The sequence below is a fragment of the Staurois parvus genome, unplaced genomic scaffold, assembly GCF_062004578.1.
Source record: "Staurois parvus isolate SC_StPar_1 unplaced genomic scaffold, SC_StPar_1.0 ptg000439l, whole genome shotgun sequence".
Lineage (NCBI taxonomy): Eukaryota > Metazoa > Chordata > Amphibia > Anura > Ranidae > Staurois > Staurois parvus.
Genome location: NW_028318235.1, coordinates 3,631,176 through 3,654,186, shown reverse-complemented (window position 1 = coordinate 3,654,186; position 23,011 = coordinate 3,631,176). Strand labels below are relative to the sequence as shown.

Genomic DNA, 23,011 nt, shown 5'->3' with positions numbered 1-23,011 from the left:
TGGATCGACTTTAACACCATTTGAGGTAAGAAGATGTCCAATATATGGTACTTCTGTCATTTTTAGTTTGAATTTTGCCAGGTTCAGTTTGATTTGTTTTTTTCTACATCTGTCTAAGAATTGTATCATCTTTTTATCGTGATCCTTTGTTGCGGATTCTAGATCATCACCCTCCTCAACTATTAGTATATCGTCTGCGATTATTTTTACTCCAGACAGTCCTTCCAAAGCTTGCATCAATTTTTGTTGGAACACTTCTGGAGCCGGGCTTAATCCCATTGGCATTCTCAGCCACTTATAGCGTCCAAATGGGGAAGAAAATGCTGTTAATAAACTTGATTCTTTATCCAGTTCCACGTGCCAGAACCCATTTTTCACATCACATACCGAAAATATTTTAGCCTTTGATAGATCTGGTAGAATATCTTCTATTATTGGCATTGGATAGTGATTTCTTTTAAGGGCCTTGTTCAGTGGCTTAGGATCAATGCATATTCTTAACTTGCCTGATGGTTTTTTTACTACCACCAAACTGCTTATCCAGTCTGTGCTTTCCTGTACTGGTGCTATCATACCTCTGCTGTGCAAATCCTGCAGTTCCTCTTTAAGCGGTTGTATTAAGGCTACAGGTACTCTTCTTGTAGGCAGTCTGGTAGGCTGTATTGTATGATCAATTTCTAGTTTGTATTTACCTTCCAGGCACCCATCACCTTCAAATAAATCAGCATACTCTGTTTTGATGTGGTGAAAATCCAAAATGTATTCTGCCTTTTGTTTAGGATTTTGAGTATTCTCAGAAACTTCCAGAGCCATGATGTTATGGGACTGCACCTTTATTAAGTCCATAGCCTGAACTGCTTTAACTCCCAGCAAAGGAATGTGATCGTCCTCCTGCACCACAGTAAACTCCACTCTGTAGCTCTTTCTGTTAAGTGGATTTCTTAATTTTAGCTTGCATGTTCCCATGGGTTTCAGAACACTTTTGTTGTACATGACCAGTACCTTATCAGTGGGCTCAATGGGAACCTGTTTGTTAAGCAGAGTAAATGGAATGACATTGCAGCTTGCTCCACAATCCAGCTGAAATCTTATGGGCTGTTCATCCACCATAAATATGGCAAAGAGCTGCTTTGCATCATTGGCTACTGGCTGTTTGACTACATTGACGTTCTCTGTTGCAGACTGCAGCTGCAGCCATGTGATGCCCTCTGTGCTGTCCTCGTCTGTGTCCTGGGTCACTGTGTGGACTTGTCTGTACTGTTTGCTGGTTTTGAATCTGCACACAGCTGAAAAGTGGTTCATCTTGCCACAAGTCCTGCAGGACTCCCCATACGCTGGACATTTCTCTTTGTCTCTTTCATGTCTTTTGCCACAGTATTTACACTGGACTGAGCTCACAGGGAGCCTGGACCTTGCTCTGCCTTTCACAGATACTGCATGTACTGAGGCATCACTGGTGCCCTCCATCATCTTCAGCCTGTCTTTAGTCAGCTCAGCAGCCCTGCAGATTTGTATACATTTCTCCAAAGCCAGCTCTTCCTCCCTCAGTAATCTTTCTCTGAGGTGAGAGTCTCTGATGCCACACACTATCCTGTCTCGGATAAGGGAGTCCCTGATGTCCCCAAATCCACAGGTTGCAGCCAGTCTCCTCAGCTCTGTCACATATCTGTCTACACTGTCCCCAATCTCCTGATTCCTTGAGAAGAACTTGTATCTCTCCACTGTCTCATTCTTTTTGGGGTCACAGTGCTTATCAAATGCTTGCAGTATGTCTGTCAGTGCCATGCTGTCTGTGAGCAGGGTCTCGGCTAGTTCTCTGCCTTTTTCCCCAATCAAGTAGTAAAACAGCTTTACTTCCCTCTGCTCATCTCTGGGTGCCACTGTCAGGTCCACATACAGAGTAAACTCTTCCTTCCAGTGTCTCCATGTCTGTGAGAGATTGGAAGAAGTGACATCCAGTCTCTGAGGGGGTTTCAGGCCACTCTCCATAGTGCAGTCTGATAGGGACTCTGTACTTACAGTTGCTGATTCTCTGTACAGTTCTAGTGTCACACAATCTGTATTTGTAGACAGAAGACTTGCTATTCAGAGGTCCAGTGCCTAGCTGCCACCATGTTCTGTTAGTCGATCCTGCTCAGATGCTCACACACTGTAGTTAATAGCAGACATTTTATTAGGTGCTCATAGCTGCCATTAAACATGTGTCTGCTCTCAGAACTACAACCAAAGAGAGGCAATAACACAGTTGTACCAGTATCTAAGTAGTGAGACCCCTAGAGGCCATACACAGCATATAACATATTGTTACATGCATTGAACCTGCAAGGCTGTACTCCTGTGATTCTGTCTGCTGTATTGCTCTGCCACATACTCTTGGTTTTGTCCTTTTACAGCAGTGATAACATGCCTACCCATTCTAAAGACCAGCGTTCTTAGAGAAGGTAGGTGAGATGTCACCAGATGCGCATATTATTTTTGTTGTTTTTCAAGTCAATGACTAATTTTGTCTTTTTTATTTTTGTCTGTGCTGCCCCAGTTCCTTGGGTTTTGGTCATGATCCTTCCCGACAATCAGAAAGAAGAAGCTCAGAAAGGAATAGGAGACGGTCATCTGCAAGGGAGGACCAACATTCCCAGAGAAGGATAGAGGCCTCGCGTTCCCTTTCAGCCTCTAGGGGTCAGTGCTCCCCATCACAATACGGCAGAGATTTGCATCATGACCAACCCAGACCAGGAGGATGCTGGGCATGCCCTAGAAGTGCCATGCCGGGCAAGACGGCTTGTGAGACTTGCTTCAAAGAAGCAACCAAACACCAAGAACCCGATAAGACGGAGATGGTGTTTCTAATGAAGCAGGCATTTGAGGAGACGCTAAAGGCGCTTGCATCGCAGTCTTCAGCCGCGCCAGTCTGTCCACCACATGCTCCTCGTCTCTGCAGGTACCGTCAGGTGATTCCAGAGGCCCAGGAACCTTTGCCCTCAGACACTGATTCCTTGGAGGAGGATGAGGGCCGTTATGACGGTTTTGATTTTGCCTTGATCCAGGCTTTCATGAAAGAGATTAGGCAGGCTCTGCTTTGGGAAGACACTGGGGAAGAACCGCAGAAGAAGCAGAGGAAGTTTTTCACGAACATGAAAAAGGAGGGGGTGAATTTCCCATTCATGGAAGAAATTCAGGACATAATTACTGATGAGTGGAACCAAGCGGATAAGAGAATCACTTTTAAGAACGGGTTTGCAAAGCTATACCCCTTCAAGTCTGAGAGTATTAAGAGTTTGGAGGAGCCTCCAGTGGTGGACGCAGCACTGATGCACCTTGCTAGACATGTAACCCTTCCGTTAGATGACGCAGTGACATTTAGGGACGTGTTGGATAGAAGATTGGATGTGGATCTTAAAAAGATTTACACACTTGCTGGTGGGGCGTGTAGACCTTCTATGGCTTTGGTGGCCATTTTGAAGGCCATTGAGTCCTGGGTTCAAAAGTCAGAAGTGGCAGTGGGAAGTGACCTGAACAAAGCCGAAGTCTTGGCCAATTTGAAGCGAACGGTTTCTTTTATGGTGCAGCCATCCATTGACCTAATTAAGATGTTGGCCAGGATCATGCTTAATGCAGTAACAGCCAGAAGAGCTCTATGGCTGAGGCCGTGGGTGACGGACCCAGCCTCCAAACAAGGATGGTGTAAGATACCATTTGAAGGGCAGTCCTTTTATGGAAATAAATTAGACACTGCCATTGCAAAAGCCAGGGGGAAGTCGGGGTTTATTCCCCAGGATCAGAGGCTGCTTCGCAGAAGAAGTGCAGCATACAAACATTCGCCAAGGACCAGTGGTAGAGATGCTAAGTCTTACAGGCCAGGAAGAGAATATTGTCATCAATGGCTGCAAACCAAAAGTCGAAGAGACCAACTTAGTATATGGGACAGGAGTCCTAGAAGTCTTTTTGACTATCTGCTGTCTCTCACTTGTCGCGTGGGAGCCAGATTATTCAAGTTTTGTCAGGTGTGGGCACAAGAGATAAAGTAGCCTTGGGTAATTTCCACCATCCAGTTTGGCCATGCTTGGAAGTTTCTGAGGCATCCCCACAGAATCTTTTTCCCGACAAAATTACGTTTGGTAAGAGAAAAGCAGGATGTTTTATGGAAATATGTAGAAGTCCTCCTCAACCTAAAAGTGATAGTTGCAGTACCCCAGCAAGAACGTTTTTCTAGAATCTATTTCTAGTGCAGAAAAGCGTGGAGACCAGTGATAGACCTCAGGAGGCTTAACATGTATATCAAGAAAGACAGAATCAAAATGGAATCTCTCCAGACAATTCTGAAAATCATTCAGCCAGGGGATTAGCTTCTATCAGTGGACCTCAGGGATGCATATTTCCATGTACTGGTAGCCCCAGTCTGCCAGAAATGTATACGGTTTGCGGTAGGGCAGCTCCACTTCCAGTTTGTATGCCTACCCTTTGGACTGACCACATCACCCAGAGTATTCACGAAGATTCTTCTGGTCCTAGTGGTGTACGTGAGGTCCCCAGGAGTGCGAATATATCACTACTTGGATGACATTCTGCTCCTGAATCAAGACAGAGAGACACTTCTGTCACATCGGAAGTTAAAGCAGAATTCCACCCAAAAGGGGAAGTTCCACTTTACAGATTGGTCCTCCGCTCCCCATTAAGGATTGGCACCTTTGGGGAGCGGGTACCCGAATTTGACAAATTGAATTCAAATACTTACCGTAATTTTCCTTTCCTGACGAGCTCCATGGCAGCACAAATCCCACCCAGTTTAGTAGTTTGAGTTATGGAACGCCTAGGCTGAGGTGGGTCAAAAATGTATTGAGTTAAGTCCTGATCAGGCAGGGGGTGGGCAGGGCCTCACTCATCTGTGCTGCCATGCAGCTTGTCAGGAAAGGAAAATTACGGTAAGTATTTTAATTCAATTTTCCATTATCCTTTATGTCCATGCACACTTTGTAGTCTAGAGGTGATTTTTAAGCTCAGCGTTTAGGAGCAGAAAAATAAACTCTCTAGTTTGTGTTTTTAAGAATGATTTTCTGGCAGAAAAAAAAGGCTAAATGCTCCTACAGGCTCCTAACCGCTGCTAAGAGCTGTTAAGTAGCGGGTTGTTAAAGAGTGGGCAGCCACGTCTTTAAAACGGAGGTCCAGTGGGAATTAAAAAAAATTAAAAGCAGCTACAAAAACTGTAGCTGCTGACTTTTAAAAAACGGACACTCACCTGTCCCTCGATCCTGCGGTGTCCTCACATCGGCTGGGTTGACCAGCCGTCCTGTCTCCTCGGCCCACTGGCTGTGCCAGCTTGCGGCTTCACAGCCGGGTCCCCACTGTGCATGTGCGAGTAGTGCTGCGCTTTGTGAATGGTCCTGTCGTGTCACAGAAGACTACGGGGAGAAAGGGGTGGAGGACAACTTCCGATCACCTAGGGGATCACAGCAGAAGTGGGAGTGGGTACCTGTCACATTCGGGTACCCCCCCACTCCCCAAAGGTGCCAATCCTTAACGGGGAGTGGGGGACAAAGCCTTAAAGCGGAACTTACCCTTTTGGGTGGAGCTCTGCTTTAACAACAGATGACTCCTCAGCTGTGAGCTGAAAGTAAATAAAAAATACCGGCATTAAAAAATATACTGCGTTGGCCCTTCAGGTCTGGTACGGATTTTAGGAGAAGCCCCAAGCCCCACATCAAAAAAAAAAAAAAAAAAGGCATGGGGTCCCCCCAAAATCTATACCTGACCCCTAGATCTTGTATGGATTATGAGGGGAACCCCACACCATAATTAAAAAAAAAATGTTGTGGAGTCCCATGTCACAAGGGGGTGGGTCAACCAATGATGTCACTGTTTTCCCTGCCCCCTTAGTTTATTTAGCAGTAGCTGCGAAGTGGAGCTGTCAGTCGGTGGGAGCCAGCATCATGTAAAGACACCTTTTTTTTTCGGAATTTGTTTTAGAACGTTTTTTTTTTCTTTATTAACACCTTGTTATTCCTAATCAGCCCTAATAAACCAATCTTTAAAAATATGTAAACATATACTAATTTTAGGTAAATATTTGTGAGATTGTGTTATTTTCTTTATCTATTTCTTTGATTTGTATCAGAAACATTTCTATGTATTCAGTGAGTAATTAAAACTGTCCCAAGAGGAGGCTTTACAATGCAGAGTACTGAAGCCTGCTGGTTAATTTAGGATCCATGCACACTGGCTTAAAAAAACGTCAGTGCTCATGGCATAAAAAATGCAAATTTTAAGCATTTTTTGTACTAGCATTTAGGAGCATTTAGCATTTTTTTTCTTCCAGAAAAACGCTGTCAAAAAATGCAAAAAACAGAGGGATTTTTTTCTTCTGCCTCCAAAAGCTGAGCTTAAAAAATGCCTCCAGACTACCTAATGTGCATGGACACATATGGTAACATTAGCTGCTTCTACAGGCAAAATGCTAAACTCCTCTAGGAGCAGCATTTTTAAGCTAGTTTGCACGAAGCATTAAAGTGATTGTAAACCCTTACATATACATAGTGAAGTGACTGGCCTCAGGTGATACACAGAGATTAAAAAATTATCCTACATAAGCTTACTTGCAGTATTCTCTTCTCTAAAGCCATTCAAACACTAGCATGTATAAAGTTTGTCTGAGCGGTCAGAAAAAAAGGGTCAGAGAGCTGAAATTACACACGGCGGACCTCAGTTAGGAGAGGTCTTAGAGCTGATTGGAGGGAAGGGACACACCCCCTTCACACAGCACACAGGAACAAAGCTGAGGCTGTCAGTCAGCTGGAGCTCTCTCCCCATCAACTTTTTTCTCTTGGTGTCAGGAAAACGTATCAGAAGTGGTTCATGCTGATGGCAGAGGAATGAAGCAGCAGACAGAAATGACACTTAGTGCTCTTAACTAAGACAAGCACACACAAGAGAGAGATATGCCATGTTCATATTTTATGTCTGAGGTTTACAACCACTTTAGGCTTGAGCATTTTCAGACATGATCATATGAATTTAATTCTGGACTTACACATACCAATTTTGAAGAAATTTCAAATTTTAGTTTTTAACTGCAAAAATAAACAGAGTAAGAAAATGTTCCACAATCAGTTCACATAGAAAACTGTTAGTTGGAGGTTATATTTCTCTCTTTGCGTATACTAGCAAAATGTTGTTCATATGGTCAGATAAGGCCAATAAGGAGAAATTAGTAAACAATTCTTAAATTATGCATATTGTTTTTTGTTTGATTTGTTGTATCATTTGTGTTGTATAATGTGTTTAACTTACTAACAAGTTATTTACTAGAAACATTTTTATGTACTATGCCCAACAACACTGATATCTGATTTCTTATAACCTTGGTGCGCTATTTTGTCCGCTACACTTAATTCTTCCTGCCTCAGTTTGTTTGGGTTGTTTTTTTTGGCTTCTTCGCTCTGGCTTGCTCCCAGTATTTTTTCTTGCTTGTGTTTGTTTCTCTGTCTGTTATTTGCTTGCTTCATTTGTGTGCCTGTGTTTTTCCATTATCTTTGTCTTTTTTAGCCCTGCTCCTCACGTCATGCTTCCTACATGTTTTTGTTTCTTGGACGTTGTTACAGTGTCTGTCATTCACAGTCATAGAGTCTTATTCTGCACACCCCAGGTTTATGCCCTTGCAAAGACATAGGCAGCACCTTAATCAAAAGCTCTGGGACCTGGGTAGTACTACTGTTAGCATTGTAGGGGGTAACATGTTTACTTATAATTGCTACTCTTAATCTGGTTATACACTGGTAGAATTTTGATCTAAATGTTCTGTGGGGTCAAATCAACAATCTTTTTTGATCTCAGTGACCATAAACTTCAAAGGAGCAGGATGGAAAATGTATCTTCAACAAAATCCTAGCAGTGAGTAGGGTTCTCATTCAGTGAAGTCCATTAGTTTCAAAATCTCGTCAGGCTGTCGAATATGCTGATAATCTTTGCATGAATTTTCATACGATTGTTCATACAACAGTTTGTTCGAAAACCTACTAGCCTTGGAGAACATGATAGGCTGAATCCCTCTTCTAATATGTTATGGGGCCATAAATGACAGAGTACAGGGGAAAGTGAGCTTTCTTTCCAGACAGTGTGCAGTGATCGCTGCTTAGACAAGTGAGTCTGCAGCCTCCCTCAACTTTGGCAAGCAGTTTCCTTTTAGTCATTTAGTCACCCTTTGCTTTCTAATGGTCACTTATGTAATTGATTGGCAAGTGATGTAGGATGGAAGGCCCTGTCTGTGAAATCTTTCTGCATGCTAATAAAATCAAAGACTATTTTTTGTTTTACTGACTTTGCATTGATCCTAAAACCAAATTAGGTATTCTGTGCTTTACATACTAGCAAACCTAAAATGTATCTAAATGATTTGCGTTAGCTTTAGTGTATGAACACTGCATATATTGTATATAGTATTGTATGCAGTCCATTTCCATGGTCATCAATTTCAAGCTTTCAGGAAAGGTTGAAATCTGATTGGTGGCTGTCCAGTATTTAGTACTGACATTCTGATACATTTGGCCCTCTAAGAAAGATGGGCTGAAATGTATTTCTCTGTGCTCTGGTGCGATAATAGTAGATAGGGGATAATATTAATGGGGCAGCAAAACCCAGGTTGAAAAGTGTGGGGTGCATCCCTCTGTAAAGGCTGTTGATGAATAATCTGAGGACTTGTAGAGACAATTTTGTTAAGAAAGAGAGCAAGTAAAGTGCAGGTCCAGGCAAACTGATTTTTTTTGGGTAGAGTGAGAAGAGGGTCACTATTAATTTATTGCCATCTGTAATGTAACTGGGAAAAATCACCCTATTTCCTGGAAATTTTACAGTACAGTTGTCATTGTCATTATCATCTGAATAGAAAGTGATGGGAAATCTTCCAAATGGAAGAACTGTTTTGTTAACAACTCTCTAACCTACTGTTGGGTTTCTGGTATGACATGTGAGGGTAAATATCCCCAACAGGTACCAGAACAGAAATAAAATTTGATATACATAAGATAAAATAAAGTTTGGCTTGGGGTTCCATTTTTTAAAAATTACGTGTGAGACACAATATCAACAGTAAACACTACACAATTTGTGGCCGTTTTGCTAGATTAATAGGTTGCTTAGCAAATGCATCTTTAAAAAGCAAATCCAGCCAAAACGTTTTTTAGTTTTTGATATAATATATCAAAAATAGGAAATATTAAAACCCCTCTCGGGTTTCTACTGTTGTCTGGGGCTTCATTAGAGAGATTTCAGTGTCAGAGATGTCAGTGACAATGGTTTCACTAGACAGGAAGGGAGGGAAAAATTGGCAGCAGCAGAGAAGACTACAATAAAAATACCTTTGGTTGTGTAATGGTAGACTCCCTATTTGGTGAAACCATTCTCACATTGTGAAAGTCCCTAGATAGTAGTAAAATCTGACAGAGAATCCTCCTCTGCATTATCCATAACTAAAAAAAAATAAAATAAAATTTGTTAGGCATACAATTCAATATTTCACTTATTTGCATTGTAATATTGTCATATTTTTTTTATTACCTTCCAGATTTCACTGGCTTATAAAGTAGCCATAGACAGAAAAATGTCTATCTCAAAGAACTGTGATAATCTGCCTATAATTTGTAGAGCCAAGACTCATTCGATTTAATCATGTAACTCATTTCAAGGACATGGAGCATGTGCAAATGCCTTCCTTTTCTTTTCTCATTATAGTGGAACTACACTGCGTCTGAGCACCACAAACCAAAAACACTATTTAATTCATTCTTCCTATTGAACACAAACTCCCCCATCCATCCATGTCTCCATACTTTATTTTGCTGGGAAATAACTTTGAAAAACACCCCCTAGCATTTCTAGCCATGGTCATTTTGAGTAAGGGCAGATGATTCATGTAGCGTTTACTTCCTGGAATCCTTCTGCCCTTAGTTCAGGCATGCAAGTAGGAGGGTGTGCTTAGCTGAGAAAACCGCTCACCCTCCTGAAGATTCCTGGGATGTATGACATCATTTGCCTAGTTATGGAAACCAGGAAGTAATAGAAGATATGTTAAAAAAATAAGGTTAAAACAAGTAAATATAATATTCTTTCCTATCTATCTACTAATGCTAACAGCAAAAGGATTTTAAATTGTCAATGTTGCCTGAGAGAGTGAAGTTCTGCTTTAAAATGAGGAAAGGATCATGTGCTGTGCGCATGATAGACTCCTGAACTTGGATGTTTGCCAGTTCCAGTGATGTCTTCAAACCTTTCAGCTGTTACTTGTGGGTTCTTTTTTACATCATCCAGGATTCTGTGTTGTGCCTTGGGAGTCATCTTGGCTGGGTGTTCACTTCTAGGATAAGTAGCTGTCAACAGTAACTGTCGACTGATGGATGCCTAAACGCTTTGAGATTGCTTTGTATCCCTTTCCAGCCTTATGCAGATCAGCTACTCATGATTGTATATTTTCGGAGCGCTCATTTTTTAAAGCTGATGCTTCTTATGAATAGCAATCTTAAAATGTTTGAGTGTTTTTTTAATCATTCAAAGTAGTTATAAGCCACACCTCAAAACTAATTTCATTAATTGGACTCTAGTTGTATACAGTGCCATGAAAAAGTATTCATACCCCTTGAAATTTTCCACATTTTGTCATGTTACAATCAAAAATGTAAATGTATTTTATTGTGATTTTATGTGATAGACCAACACAAAATGGCACATAATTGTGAAGTGAAGGTAAAATGATAAATGGTTTTCAAAAATGTTTACATATAATTATCTGAAAAGTGTGGTGTGCATTTATATTCACCTCCCGCACCCCCCTCCCCCCCGAGTCAATACTTTGTAGAACCACCTCGCTGCAATTACAGCTGCAAGTCTTTATTGGTATGTCTCTACCAGCTTTGCACATCTAGAGAGGGAGGTTTTTGCCCATTATTCTTTGCAAAATAGTTCAAGCTCTGTCAGATTGAATGGAAAGCGTCTGTGAACAGCAATTTTCCATTTTTGCGTTACCCACATGGCTTCTAGCAAACTGCAATGGGACTTCTTATGGCTTTCTTTCAACAATGGCTTTCTTCTTGCTACTCTTCAAAGACCAGATTTGTGGAGTGCATGACTAATAGTTGTCCTGTGGACAGATTCTGCAGCCTGAGCTGTGGATCTCTGCAGCTCCTCCATGGGCCTCCTTGCCCGGCCTGTCAGTTTAGGTCGATGGACATGTCTTTGTAGGTTTTCAGTTGTGCCATACTCTTGCCATTTTTGGATGATGGATTGAACAGTTCTCCGTGAGATGTTCAAAGCTTCTTCGATCTTCAAGATGCTGTTTGTTCACTAATGTTCTGTAACAAACCTCTGAGGGCTTCACAGAACAGCTCTGTTTATACTGAGATTAAATTACACACGGGTGGACTCTATTTACTAATTAGGTGACTTCTGAAGGCAGTTGGTTCCACTAGGTTTTAGTTAGGGGTATCAGAGTAAAGGGGTCTGAATACAAATGCATGCCACACTTTTCAGATATTTATTTGTAAAAAATGTTGATAACCATTTATCATTTTCATTCCACTTCACAATTACGTGCCATTTTGTGTTGGTTTATCACATAAAATTCCAATAAAATACGTTTTGGTTGTAACATGACAAAGTGTGGAAAATTTTAAGGGGTATGAATACTTTTTCAAGGCACTGTAAACTACTTCCTCTAATTAGCTTTCATTGAAGTAATTACTCTATGGGTTCATTTATTTTTCCTCCAGCAATGTGAATGTTTAATGGGTGTTCAATAAAGGCACAAGAAATTAGAATTGTTTGTGTGTTATCAGCTTAAGCATATTGTGTTTGTCTATTGTTTTGACTTAGGGAAGCTTCACACTGTCCTGTGGTATTGTTGTGGTTTCAGAAAACGCATAAAAGATGCAGCATGCAGGAATTTTGGTGCACTTTGTGAAACTGCACCAAAACCTCAGGACCTCATATAAGTCTATGTAAAAGTGCAGCTAATCCACACAGGTCTTCAGTTGTTATAATTTGTGAAGTTTTGCTTTTTTCAATATTCTTTAGACCTTTGAATCTGTAGGTCCATTTCATTCAATTAGAACTTTGTTTTTTGTTTTAATGCATTCTGCAAGACTAGTAATATCATGAATCTTCAAGGTGCTACTGAGATTTAGTTTTATTAGAACTGTAAATGTGTTATTTTCATCAGCTAAGATCTTTGAGTGGAAAGATAACGTATGTATATATTTTTATTTTCCCCAGGTCTTGGACCTATCCATTCGCCAATTTGTTAGTGGCTTTATCGGTACATTTTGGGCAAACAATATCTTAATCTTCAATCAGCCTTGGAAGACAGAAAAGTCATCTGAAGTATTGCAAAAGATCTCCAATTCATACCTCTCTTGTTATACCTCACAGCAATGTGGTCATTACAGCTGCTTCTCTGCTTGATGCTGTTGATAACCTTAACTCACGGTGAGAATTTAAATTGGCATTGGATATATATTAGATAATCTCTGTAGTTTCCATAGATAGCATCCATTGCCCTTTACATAAGTACATAAGAATATAACGCTGCAAATAACGTAAAGTGAAAGAAATTTATAAAAATAATCTAGGTTGTGGTTGTTTATTAAATGTAATTAATTTGAAGTAAGCAAGATGGTAACAAGCAAGACTTAGAATTAGTAAGCACAGCTAAAAAATATGCTTTGTAACTGTTTAGCTACAGTATACCACAATATCTTAGATGACATGAATTGTCACTGTACAGTTGTAATTGTATGTTTGGTTATATTACTGCTTTCTATTTTTATTTATTTATTCTTATTTTAAAATGAATAGCTAATATAAACTAAGATAAACATGCAGCAGTTTAGCTTTGGCTAGGGGACAGTGTTTTAACTAGGTATTACAGGTGAACACCAGGCAAGATAAATACATAGATGAAGTAAAAACTGTATATAAGGGAACAGTTTTACCCCCCGAAGAATTTATATTCCTATTCATTCCATTCTGAGATTTACACAGTTCTAACACACAGCACAGCTCTTTCTGGTAGGAGACCTGATCATTCTCTGCTGCAGTTACATGCCACTTACAGGTCTTACTCTTCCCCCAGCCTATGAATGAACAGCATGCAATAAACTGCTGAACTTCAGCATAACGGACTGTCTGCTTGTGCTGCTTCTCCATTTTCCCATTCTAAGCTCCACTGTACAGGAGACTGCACAAGCCAAAAACTAAGCCAATTTCAGTATCCTAATGCTGATTGCTTTTTTAATTTAAATTTAATGGATGTTCTAATGGTGCATCCAGGTAGGTTATGCCAAGGTGCACTAAAGGGAACCAAAAAGCCAACCACTGAATAATTGAGAAACATAGTATATCCTTCATAAAACAGAAGGTATTTGTATGACTCACTTCCATCACAGATCAAAAATAAGAAAAAGTCAATTTTCTTATTTTATGATCATGGGTGCAGGCATGCAAATCATTCTTTTATGCCCTTGAGGCCAAATGTACATTTAGAACCAGTGGTGTATAGTAAAGGTACAGTTTATTATTTTAGAGTAATTTATTCCAAACTGCTTACACCTGTTCCGGCTACTCCTAAGAAGCCATACTTCCATCCTCTGCACTGATCATGGCTAAGTTGCTAAAACAGCTGTATGGAGTTTGGAATAAATAGCACTATAATAGGCAGTAGAGTTTCCACTGAAAAGAGGAAAATGCAATTCATAAAAGTATACTGTTGTTCCACTTACAAAAATAAAACCTGTATTTAAAACCAACATGCCCATCCTCATAATGAACTAACAACTAGACTGGCATCCCACTTCTACAATTATATATATATCTGCTTAGAAACTTTTAGAACAATTACAGCCAAAGCATCAGTTTACACATTTGTGTAAACCATAGGATCACATTCTTGAGGAATTGGTTCTCAGTGACCCCCAAAAGTTGCTCTGTTTTATGGTGGCAAAGGAATGGTTTGCTTATAACTCTTATTGATGGTTTGCTGGTGTTATCTCTACATATTTATGGACATCTGAAAATTCATCGCACTCCCACCCAGTTTTCTGTTACAGATTGGATTCCTAATGACAAGCTAGCACTGAAATCTCGCTAAAGCAGTGACAATAACTGTCCCCTTGAAACGACTTTTCGTTGGACAGGTCTCTAACTTTTATTAACCCCAATTCTAACAAAGTTGGGACGCTGTGTAAAATCTACATGAAAAACAGAATGCAATGATCTGCAAATCTGGGTAGACACCATCAATGCTAAAAGATATATCCAGGTTTTATAGAAGCATATGCTCCCATCCAGAGAGCGTCTTTCTCAGGGAAAGACTTGCGTATTTCAGCAGGACAATGCTAAACCGCATACTACAGTGGGGATCGAAAGATTTGGGCACCCCAGCTAAAAAGTTGTATTAATGTGCATAAAGAAGCCAAGGAAAGATGGAAAAATCTCCAAAAGGCATCACATTACAGATTAGACATTCTTATAATATGTCAACAAAAGTTAGATTTTATTTCCATCATTTACACTTTCAAAATAACAGAAAACAAAAAAATGGCGTCTGCAAAAGTTTGGGCACCCTGCAGAATTTATAGCATGCACTGGCCCCTTGGCAAAGCTGAGACCTGCCAGTGTCATGGATTGTTCTCAATCATTGTCTGGGAAGACCAGGTGATGTCAATCTCAAAGGTTTTAAATGCCCAGACTCATCTCACCTTGCCCCAACAATTAGCACCATGGGTTCTTCTAAGCAGTTGTCTAGAAAACTGAAACTGAAAATAGTTGACGCTCACAAAGCTGGAGAAGGCTATGAGAAGATAGCAAAGCGTTTTCAGATGTCAATATCCTCTGTTCGGAATGTAATTAAGAAATGGCAGTCATCAGGAACAGTGGAAGTTAATGCAAGATCTGGAAGACCAAGAAAAATATCAGACAGAACAGCTCGCAGGATTGTGAGAAAAACAATTCAAAACCCACGTTTGACTGCACAATCCCTCCAGAACGATCTGGCAGACACTGGAGTTGTGGTACACTATTCCACTATAAAGAGATACTTGTACAAATATGGTCTTCATGGAAGAGTCATCAGAAGAAAACCCCTTCTACGTCCTCACCACAAAAATCATCGTTTGAACTTTGCAAATGAACATATAGACAAGCCTGATGCATTTTGGAAACAAGTTCTGTGGACGGATGAGGTTAAAATTTAACTTTTTGGCCGGAATGAGCAAAGGTACATTTGGAGAAGAAGGGTCACAGAATTTAATGAAAAGAACCTCTGTCCAACTGTTAAGCATGGGGTTGGATCAATCATGCTTTGGGGTTGTGTTGCAGCCAGTGGTACAGGGAACATCTCACGAGTAGAAGGAAAAATGGCAAATTTTGGATGGTAACTTGATGCCATCTGTGAAAAAGCTGAAGTTAAAGAGAGGATGGCTTCTACAAATGGATAATGATCCTAAACACACCTCGAAATCCACAAGGGATTACATCAAGAGGCGTAAACTGAAGGTTTTGCCATGGCCTTCACAATCTCCTGACCTCAACATAATTGAAAATCTATGGATAGACCTTAAAAGAGCAGTGCGTGACAGACAGCCCAGAAATCTCAAAGAACTGGAATTAACTCTGCAGGGTGCCCAAACTTTTGCAGACGCCATTTTTTTGTTTTCTGTTATTTTGAAAGTTTAAATGATGGAAATAAAATCTAACTTTTGTTGACATATTATAAGAATGTCTAATCTGTAATTTGATGCCTTTTGGAGATTTTTCCATCTTTCCTTGGCTTCTTTATGCACATTAATACAAATTTTTAGCTGGGGTGCCCAAACTTTCGATCCCCACTGTATATCTATGACAGCAGCATGGCTTCGTAGTAGAAGAGTCCAGTTGCTTAACTGCCCTTTCTGCAGTCCAGACCTTTCACCAACTGAAAATATTTGGCACATCTTGAAACGAAAAATATGAAAAAAAAAAAACAGGACTGTTGAGCAGTTAGAATCCTAATATCAGGCAAGAACTGGACAACATTCCTCTCCCAAAACTCCAGCAACTGGTCTCCAGACAGGTCTGCCGATAGGGGAGTACCTCAGGGCCTCCTGTAAGGGTCCTAGGCCCATCACTTTGCCATTCTGTGAAACACAAGCCAGATCTCTCACTCTTTGACTGTGAAGTGCCCCAAAGGTATCTGGGAAGTGCTAGCATGCTGCAGCCAATCAGCTGTACTTGCAGCACTTGGCATCCTTGGTGCGTACTCTGGTAAGCTGTAGCTGAACATTTCGGCAGTTTGGCCTTCGATGCCAGGTATACGAGCAGGCAGTGGCTAATTTACAGCTTTCTTCAGAATGCTCAGCTGAGCGGAGAAAGTACTCTACCCGCCTGCCTGTACACACTGCCCCCCTTTGCAGGCAATGTGCGCAGGAGGGGGCAGTGTGTTGCAGGTAGAGGTAAGGTGCAGAAGAGGGGGGAAGTTTGTACAGGGAGGTGTATACTCCAAACTGTCCAGGATTCAGTGGGACTGTCCCAATATTTTAACTAAATCTCAGCATCCCATGAATCCCAGAACCTAGTTCCAGAACAGGAGCACACTAGCACAGGCACCCAGGACACCTGCCACGCCCTTTTTAATGTTTAAAGTTCTTCTTTAACCACTTGAGCTCTGAAAGATTTGTTGTTTTTTTTTGTAATATAAACAAAAAAAATACATTTTTTAAAAAAAACAATGTTTTTTACTTTCTGCTATAAAACATATCCAATAAAAAAAATTCTTCATAAATTTTGCTAAAAAAATACTAATAAATGTATATTGATTGATTTGCATGGAAGTTATAGCACCTACAAACTATGGTATATATACTGAAATTTTTATTTATTTATTTATTACTACGAATTGCGGTGATCATCAACCTATAATGGGATGGTGATAATGCGGAGGGCAATCTGACACTAATGCTGGGGGTAACTGACTGACTGTCACGGATATCACCAGTGACATAAATACAGTGATCAGTGATTATATTATACACTGTCACTGTACTAATGACACAGGCTGGGAAGGGGTTTACATCTAGAGTCAACAAAATGGTTAATATAAAAAAGGGTGCAGCGCTAATAAAATCAGTACATAAAATCACATATATATAAAAATCACATATATATAAAATCACATATATATAAATGAATAAAGTGACACTGTGCATTAATAAATATATGCCACTAAAATCTGTGGCTAATATCGTGAAAGAAAAGCACTATGTCAAAATGGAGATAAGTCCAAAGTGAAAGTGTGAATGAGATCTCAAATGATCTTCTGACGTCCAATGACACAATTTGTGGATGAGGTGAGAGAATTTAGGATATAGATTGCGCACTCACCAGATACGCAACCTTTATGCGCATTTGTGTAATATAGCAGGGACGTCAGAAATCTTCACACAAGTCTGGTCAGATCTGGTCACGCATCCCTCACTGCCTCACGATTTGCACTCAGCGTTCCCATTTAAGATGACCACTCTGTGGATGTAGTCAGCTCCCTCAGGAGCTCAACAAAACAGAGGAGGCCAGTAGTGCAATATGTCATGAATGTTTATTTCAAAATAGGCAAGTGAACATAACAAAAAAGAAAATACTGACCAGATTCAAAGTTGCCGCTGGGACCCCTCGAGGTGCCGGCGGTATAGGCGTCACACAGCTGTAGCTCTACTCTGACGCGTTTCGAGCGAATGCTCGTAGTCATAGGGTGTCTAGCTATCCATAAAATGGTTAACTGTGTGCCTAACAAGTGCAAAGTGTTTACGGTTTGGTGCTTTTACTAAGCAATGAGACTGCCTGCTTTGCAGGAAGACAAAAACAGGCACATTTCCGAAGTAAGTAGAGAGCTCTTTGTTGTTTACCCGCTGAGAGCCGCAGGAGGAACTGTCGCTAATATTTGCACCAGCCCTAATCACCAATGTGAATGTATACTTGTATTTGGGAAGTGGTAAAAATGTGCAGCTCAGCTGTGCATTTTTAATGCCCCCAACTGTTCCCTCTTCTACTGCATGCACTTGAAGACAAAGCTGCTGTTTGTTTTGAGTCAGGATCAGAGGACAAGTAGGGCCAAGGGTGGAGTTGAGGGGGGGTCAATGGGGCCCCATGATTTCTAACAGCGGCCCTGTCCCCAGATGTTTACAAAGTATTGTTAAGAAGAGGGGATGCTACACCATGGTAAAATGGCCCTGTCCCAAATTTTTTGAGACATGTCGATGCCATCAGTTTCATTGTTACCCGATTTTTTTCTTAAAATGGTACATTTTCTCAGTTTAGACATTTGACATGTTTTCTATTTTTATTATGAATAAAATATGGGTTTGTGAGATTTACAAATCATTGCATTCTGTTTTTCTGAAGATTTTAGGAACAGTCCCAGCTTTTTTGGCATTGGGGTTATACTTTAACCGCCTTCCGCCTGCCATATAGGGAAATGACAGGCGCAAGGCAGTTCTCTTGTTCTGGGAGGACGTCATATGACGTCCTCCCACTCTAACGGCATGTGCGCGCCCCCGGGGATGCGCAGCATGGCGATCGGTGGTGTGCTGTGTCCCTCGGACACAGTGGATCACCGATCAACGGAAAGAGCTGAAGATGTTGCATCAATGCCACATATCAGTGCCTACCAGTGCACATCAATGCCACATATCAGTGGCCATCTGAGCTGCCTTTCAGTGCCACCTGTCAGTGCCAGTTAGTGCCACCTATCAACGCCAGTCAGTGCCTCCTATCAGCGCTGCCAATCAGTGCCAGTCAGTGCCGCCTATCAGTGCCCTTCAGTGCCACCTAACAGTGCCAGCCAGTGCCGTCTATCAGTGCCAGTCAGTGCCACTTATCAGTGCCATATATGAGTGCTGCCTTTCAATGTCCATCAGTGATGCCTGTCAATGCTCATCAGAGCCACCTACCAGTGCCTCCTCATCAGTGCCGCCTATCAGTGCAGCCTATCAGTGCCCATCACTGCAGCCTCATTAGCGCACATCAGTGAAGGAGAAAAATCACTTATTTACAAACTTTTATAACAGAAACTAAGAAAAAACTTTTTTTCAAAATTTCCAGTTGTTTTAGGTTTGTTTAGCAAAGAATAAAAAACCCAAAGGTGATTAAATACATCCAAAAGAAAGCTCTGTCTCAAAGAAATTATAAAAAGTTCATATGGGTACAGTGTTGCATGACTGCGCAATTGTCATTCAAAGTGTGACAGCGCTGAAAGCTGAAAATTGGCCTGGGCAGGAAGGGGGTAAAAGTGCCTGGTAGGCAAGTGGTTAAAAGGTTTATCTAAACCATTTTTCCAGCTGTTTCCAACTCTTTTGCTGTGTGGGCATTCAGTGTGGTCTCCTGTAGATTACCTATTCCAGTGTATAATACACAGGAGCAGGTTGGGTTTGTTCCGAACACATCTCTGGGCTTGTAAACATGGGCCCTATCCTTCCATATGGTCCACTTTGTTCCTTACCAAGCAAAGAACACAGGAAGGGATTAACTCCAGCGCAGCAGAATACTGCCATGCCACAGCCTCAGTGAGTACTGACTACTTTGCAGCTTAGTACCTTTCCTAAAATCTGCTTTTTCACTAGTGTACTACCCCTCTACTTACAAGAGCCCAAGTCCTTGTCTTGCAATTGAGCTCTGGGTGGTGAAGACATCCTTAAAAGAAAGCGTCATCCTCCCGTACAACTGTTCCCCTAGTTTGCCAACATGTTTGACAGCACAAAGAACACCAGTCACCAAGAGCATGTTAGTGGGCCCCCACAGAAGACCTGATATCTATCTATCTATCTATCTATCTATCTATCTATCTATTAGAACACCACAACTTCAGTGTTTTTTTTTTCACAGAATTTTTGCAGTTTAATGTCTGAATGTATAAACAAATATTTATAAACAATTAGAGGTAAAAATGAAATTGTTTTAGCAAAATTAATTTTTTTAATTTTTGAAGTAGCCACCCTTTTCAGATATAACTTGATACTTGTTATTGTATTCCATTTAGACTTTGGGTCTGCCTGACCTCTTCCTGTCAAAGGTTTCATTAAATTTTGGAGCACCTTTTGGCTTTCTTTGCAATTTTTGAACCCTTTTATTGCGCTTATGTTGGAACAAGACCACTTGTGGCAGGCCAGCGCACTACTCCTACAAGTACTTCTTCTGCATTCCCTTCTGCTACAAGCACACGGTGATCAACCCTCACTTTATAAAGAAACTGTCTGTGACGGGAGTGACTTTTGGGGGTGGGGGACCCCTGTCTCAGCTCCTCCTGTTCCTCTTATGTCTAAGGCACCCTGTGCCTGTTAGGAGTACAGGGTGAAATAATATTGGTGTTGGGATTGTTCATTGTTCTCTGCCATGCAGCTGCATCCCATTGTTCTAGCAAACTATTATGGGATGTAATGTTTGTGTATTGGTGTGAGGGTTGTTCATTACTCACTGCCATGTGGTCCCATTGTTCTATTATGTGTTTGTGTATTGACTTGGTGGGGGGTGTTTCCAGCAGCCCTCCTGATAGGACTGTCTGTTGGGATGTGTCTCTGATTGCTAAAGTTGGTTTGCTCCGCCTTGTGTCCTTATGCAGGGAGGTGGGTTGTTCCCTTAACCATTTGCCGCCCGCCCTATGGCCGAATGGCGGCCGGCAAATGTCATCAGCGTTCCGGGTGGACGCCATTTAGTGTCCTCCCGCACATGCACAGATTGCGCTCCTGCAGAGCAGTGCAGCGGCGCGATCTCTCACCGGCCGTGTACCTCGGACACGGCCAATGACAGATCTGAGTATCCGCCCCGTTGCCCGTACCATGTGACCAATCACAGCAGGTCACATGACAGTTGTATACAATGGATGGCTTCATTCATGCCATCCATTGTATACTAGTGTCTAGCTGTGAATGGTCACCGCTAATCACCTGCACATGTCATGTGATTAGCTGTGGCCAAATCACAGCCAAGCACAAAAAAAAAAACAAAAAAAAACCCTGAATGAATCGATGTCATTCAGGTAAATGCTTGCTTATAGCAAAGAAATTCTTTGCTATAAGCAAATTGTGTAAAAAAAAAAAAAAAATACTGATCACTTCCCCAAAGTAGTACAATGTTACTATGGTAACATTGTACTACTTTGGTCATAGTGAAATATGAAAAAGAAATCTTAAAAAAATAAAAAATAATAAAAAAAATGTAAAAAAAAATATATATATATTTTTTTTCATACTGTCACCAGTCAGTGTCCCTGATCACCGCCATGCCAGTTATATGAAGACGTTGTACTGCACTGGTGACAATATGTAAAAAAAAATAGTGAAACTCATTTTTTTCATTTTCTGAAAAATTATGACAAAAAAATACAACTTCAAAAAACTCGCCATGCCTCTTATGAAGTATGTCGGACTGTCTACTTTGCAAAAAGGGGTCATTTGGGGGATATCTGTACTATTCTGACATTCTTGGACCTCAAGAAATTAGATTGGCTGTCAGTACTTCAGGATTGATCAATATTCAGATCTATACCATAGTTTGTGAACTCTATAACTTTCCTACAAACTAAAAAATACATCCTAATTTGGGTTATTTTCACCAAAGAATACATCTCGGCCTAAATTTATGAAGAACAATTATTTATTTGCAAACTTTTATAACAGAAACAAAGAAAAACGTGTTTTTTTCAAATTTTTGGTCTTTTTTTGTTAATTTAGCAAAAAATAAAAATAAAAACCCCAGTGGTGATTAAATACCACCAAAAGAAAGCTCTAGTTGTGTGAAGAAAATGATAACATTTTAGTTTGGGTACAATGTTGTATGACCGCGCAATTGTCATTCAAAGTGTGAGAGCGCTGAAACCTGAAAACTGGCCTGGGCAGGAAGGTGTAAAATTGCCCGGTATTGAATTGGTTAAATGTTTATATCTTGTGTCTGTGTAAAAATAAAGCAGTCCACTTCCTGTTTTAAGACGAGTTTTGTGCTGTCTATTTCCTGTATGGCCAGCGGTGGTGTCCGTGGTTGGTGTTCGGACAGGGAAGCGGGAGTCTAACGGAAATACCCTAGTGCAGTCAGAGTCCGGTTCCATTACACTGTCCCCTAGACTCTCTTGATTAAATAAATAGCTGTGATCCCCACCTCCCTACCTGTGGCTATTTGTTTTGACTCTATACTGCCGATCTGATCCCCTCAGTGTCTCTTGCTTGCCCTCCAATTCCTGCTGCCTGTCAGCAGGTATAAATGTGCAGTGGGGAAGATTAGATGCTTCAGGATGGTGAGCAGAGGATTGATTACTAGCCCCTTGAATGAACACAGGAGTGCTGTTGTTCTTTCATAATAGAAAAGATAGTAAACATGAAGTTTACTGTCTCTTCTGTTCCTGAAGGGACACAGAAGTGCTCTGTACTGAGCACCTCTGTATTCATTAGCAAGTACTATGCTGCAAAGATCAGGGATTCTGTGTCTTCAATCTCTATCTTTCTCAAAAGTGAAACATCTGGGGTCTGTTTACATTCCCAGTTGTTTGGACCTGGATCTGAATCTGGAACCTCCGTGGTGTCTGGTTGTGTTTCTGCTCACTGTGCCACCTGAGATGCTGGACAGCTCCCTGCCTTATTCACTGGACCTTGCTTTGTGTCCTGTTTCTGATTAATCCTAAATCCTTTGTCCCTCCCAAGAACTTCCTGATTGATGCCCATCTCTGCACTTCCTGTTTGATAGATTATATTGTTCTCCTCTCCAGCCAATTTTTTTTACCAATCTTTGGCTTGTTCCTTGACTATGCTTCAGCTTGATTCTAAACTGCAGCTATTTGTTACTGACCTTTGCCCTGTTTCTCAACTACACTTTTCCTTGATCCAAACCTGCAACCACTTGTTACCGACCTTTGGCTTATTTACGGACTACACTTCTGCTTGAATCCCCCCTAATACTTACTTGAATCTGATCACGATCCAGCGATGTGCACAAACGTAGTTGCTCACATGGGTTTCTTGGGTCT

At 40.9% G+C, this 23,011-nt stretch overlaps 1 protein-coding gene across 16 annotated transcripts in view; it reads left to right on the top strand.

The window, feature by feature from the left end:
- The window catches only part of ADGRL3 (adhesion G protein-coupled receptor L3), a 1,097,183-nt gene that overhangs the window by 153,457 nt on the left and 920,715 nt on the right, over nucleotides 1-23,011 (top strand). For all 16 annotated transcript variants that reach the window (XM_089687883.1, XM_089687880.1, XM_089687882.1 and 13 more), the window contains exon 2: nucleotides 12,250-12,462. In XM_089687883.1, coding sequence (XP_089544009.1) covers nucleotides 12,408-12,462 — 55 coding nt within the window. In that variant the 5' untranslated portion in view covers nucleotides 12,250-12,407. The remainder of the gene's footprint in view (nucleotides 1-12,249; nucleotides 12,463-23,011) is intronic.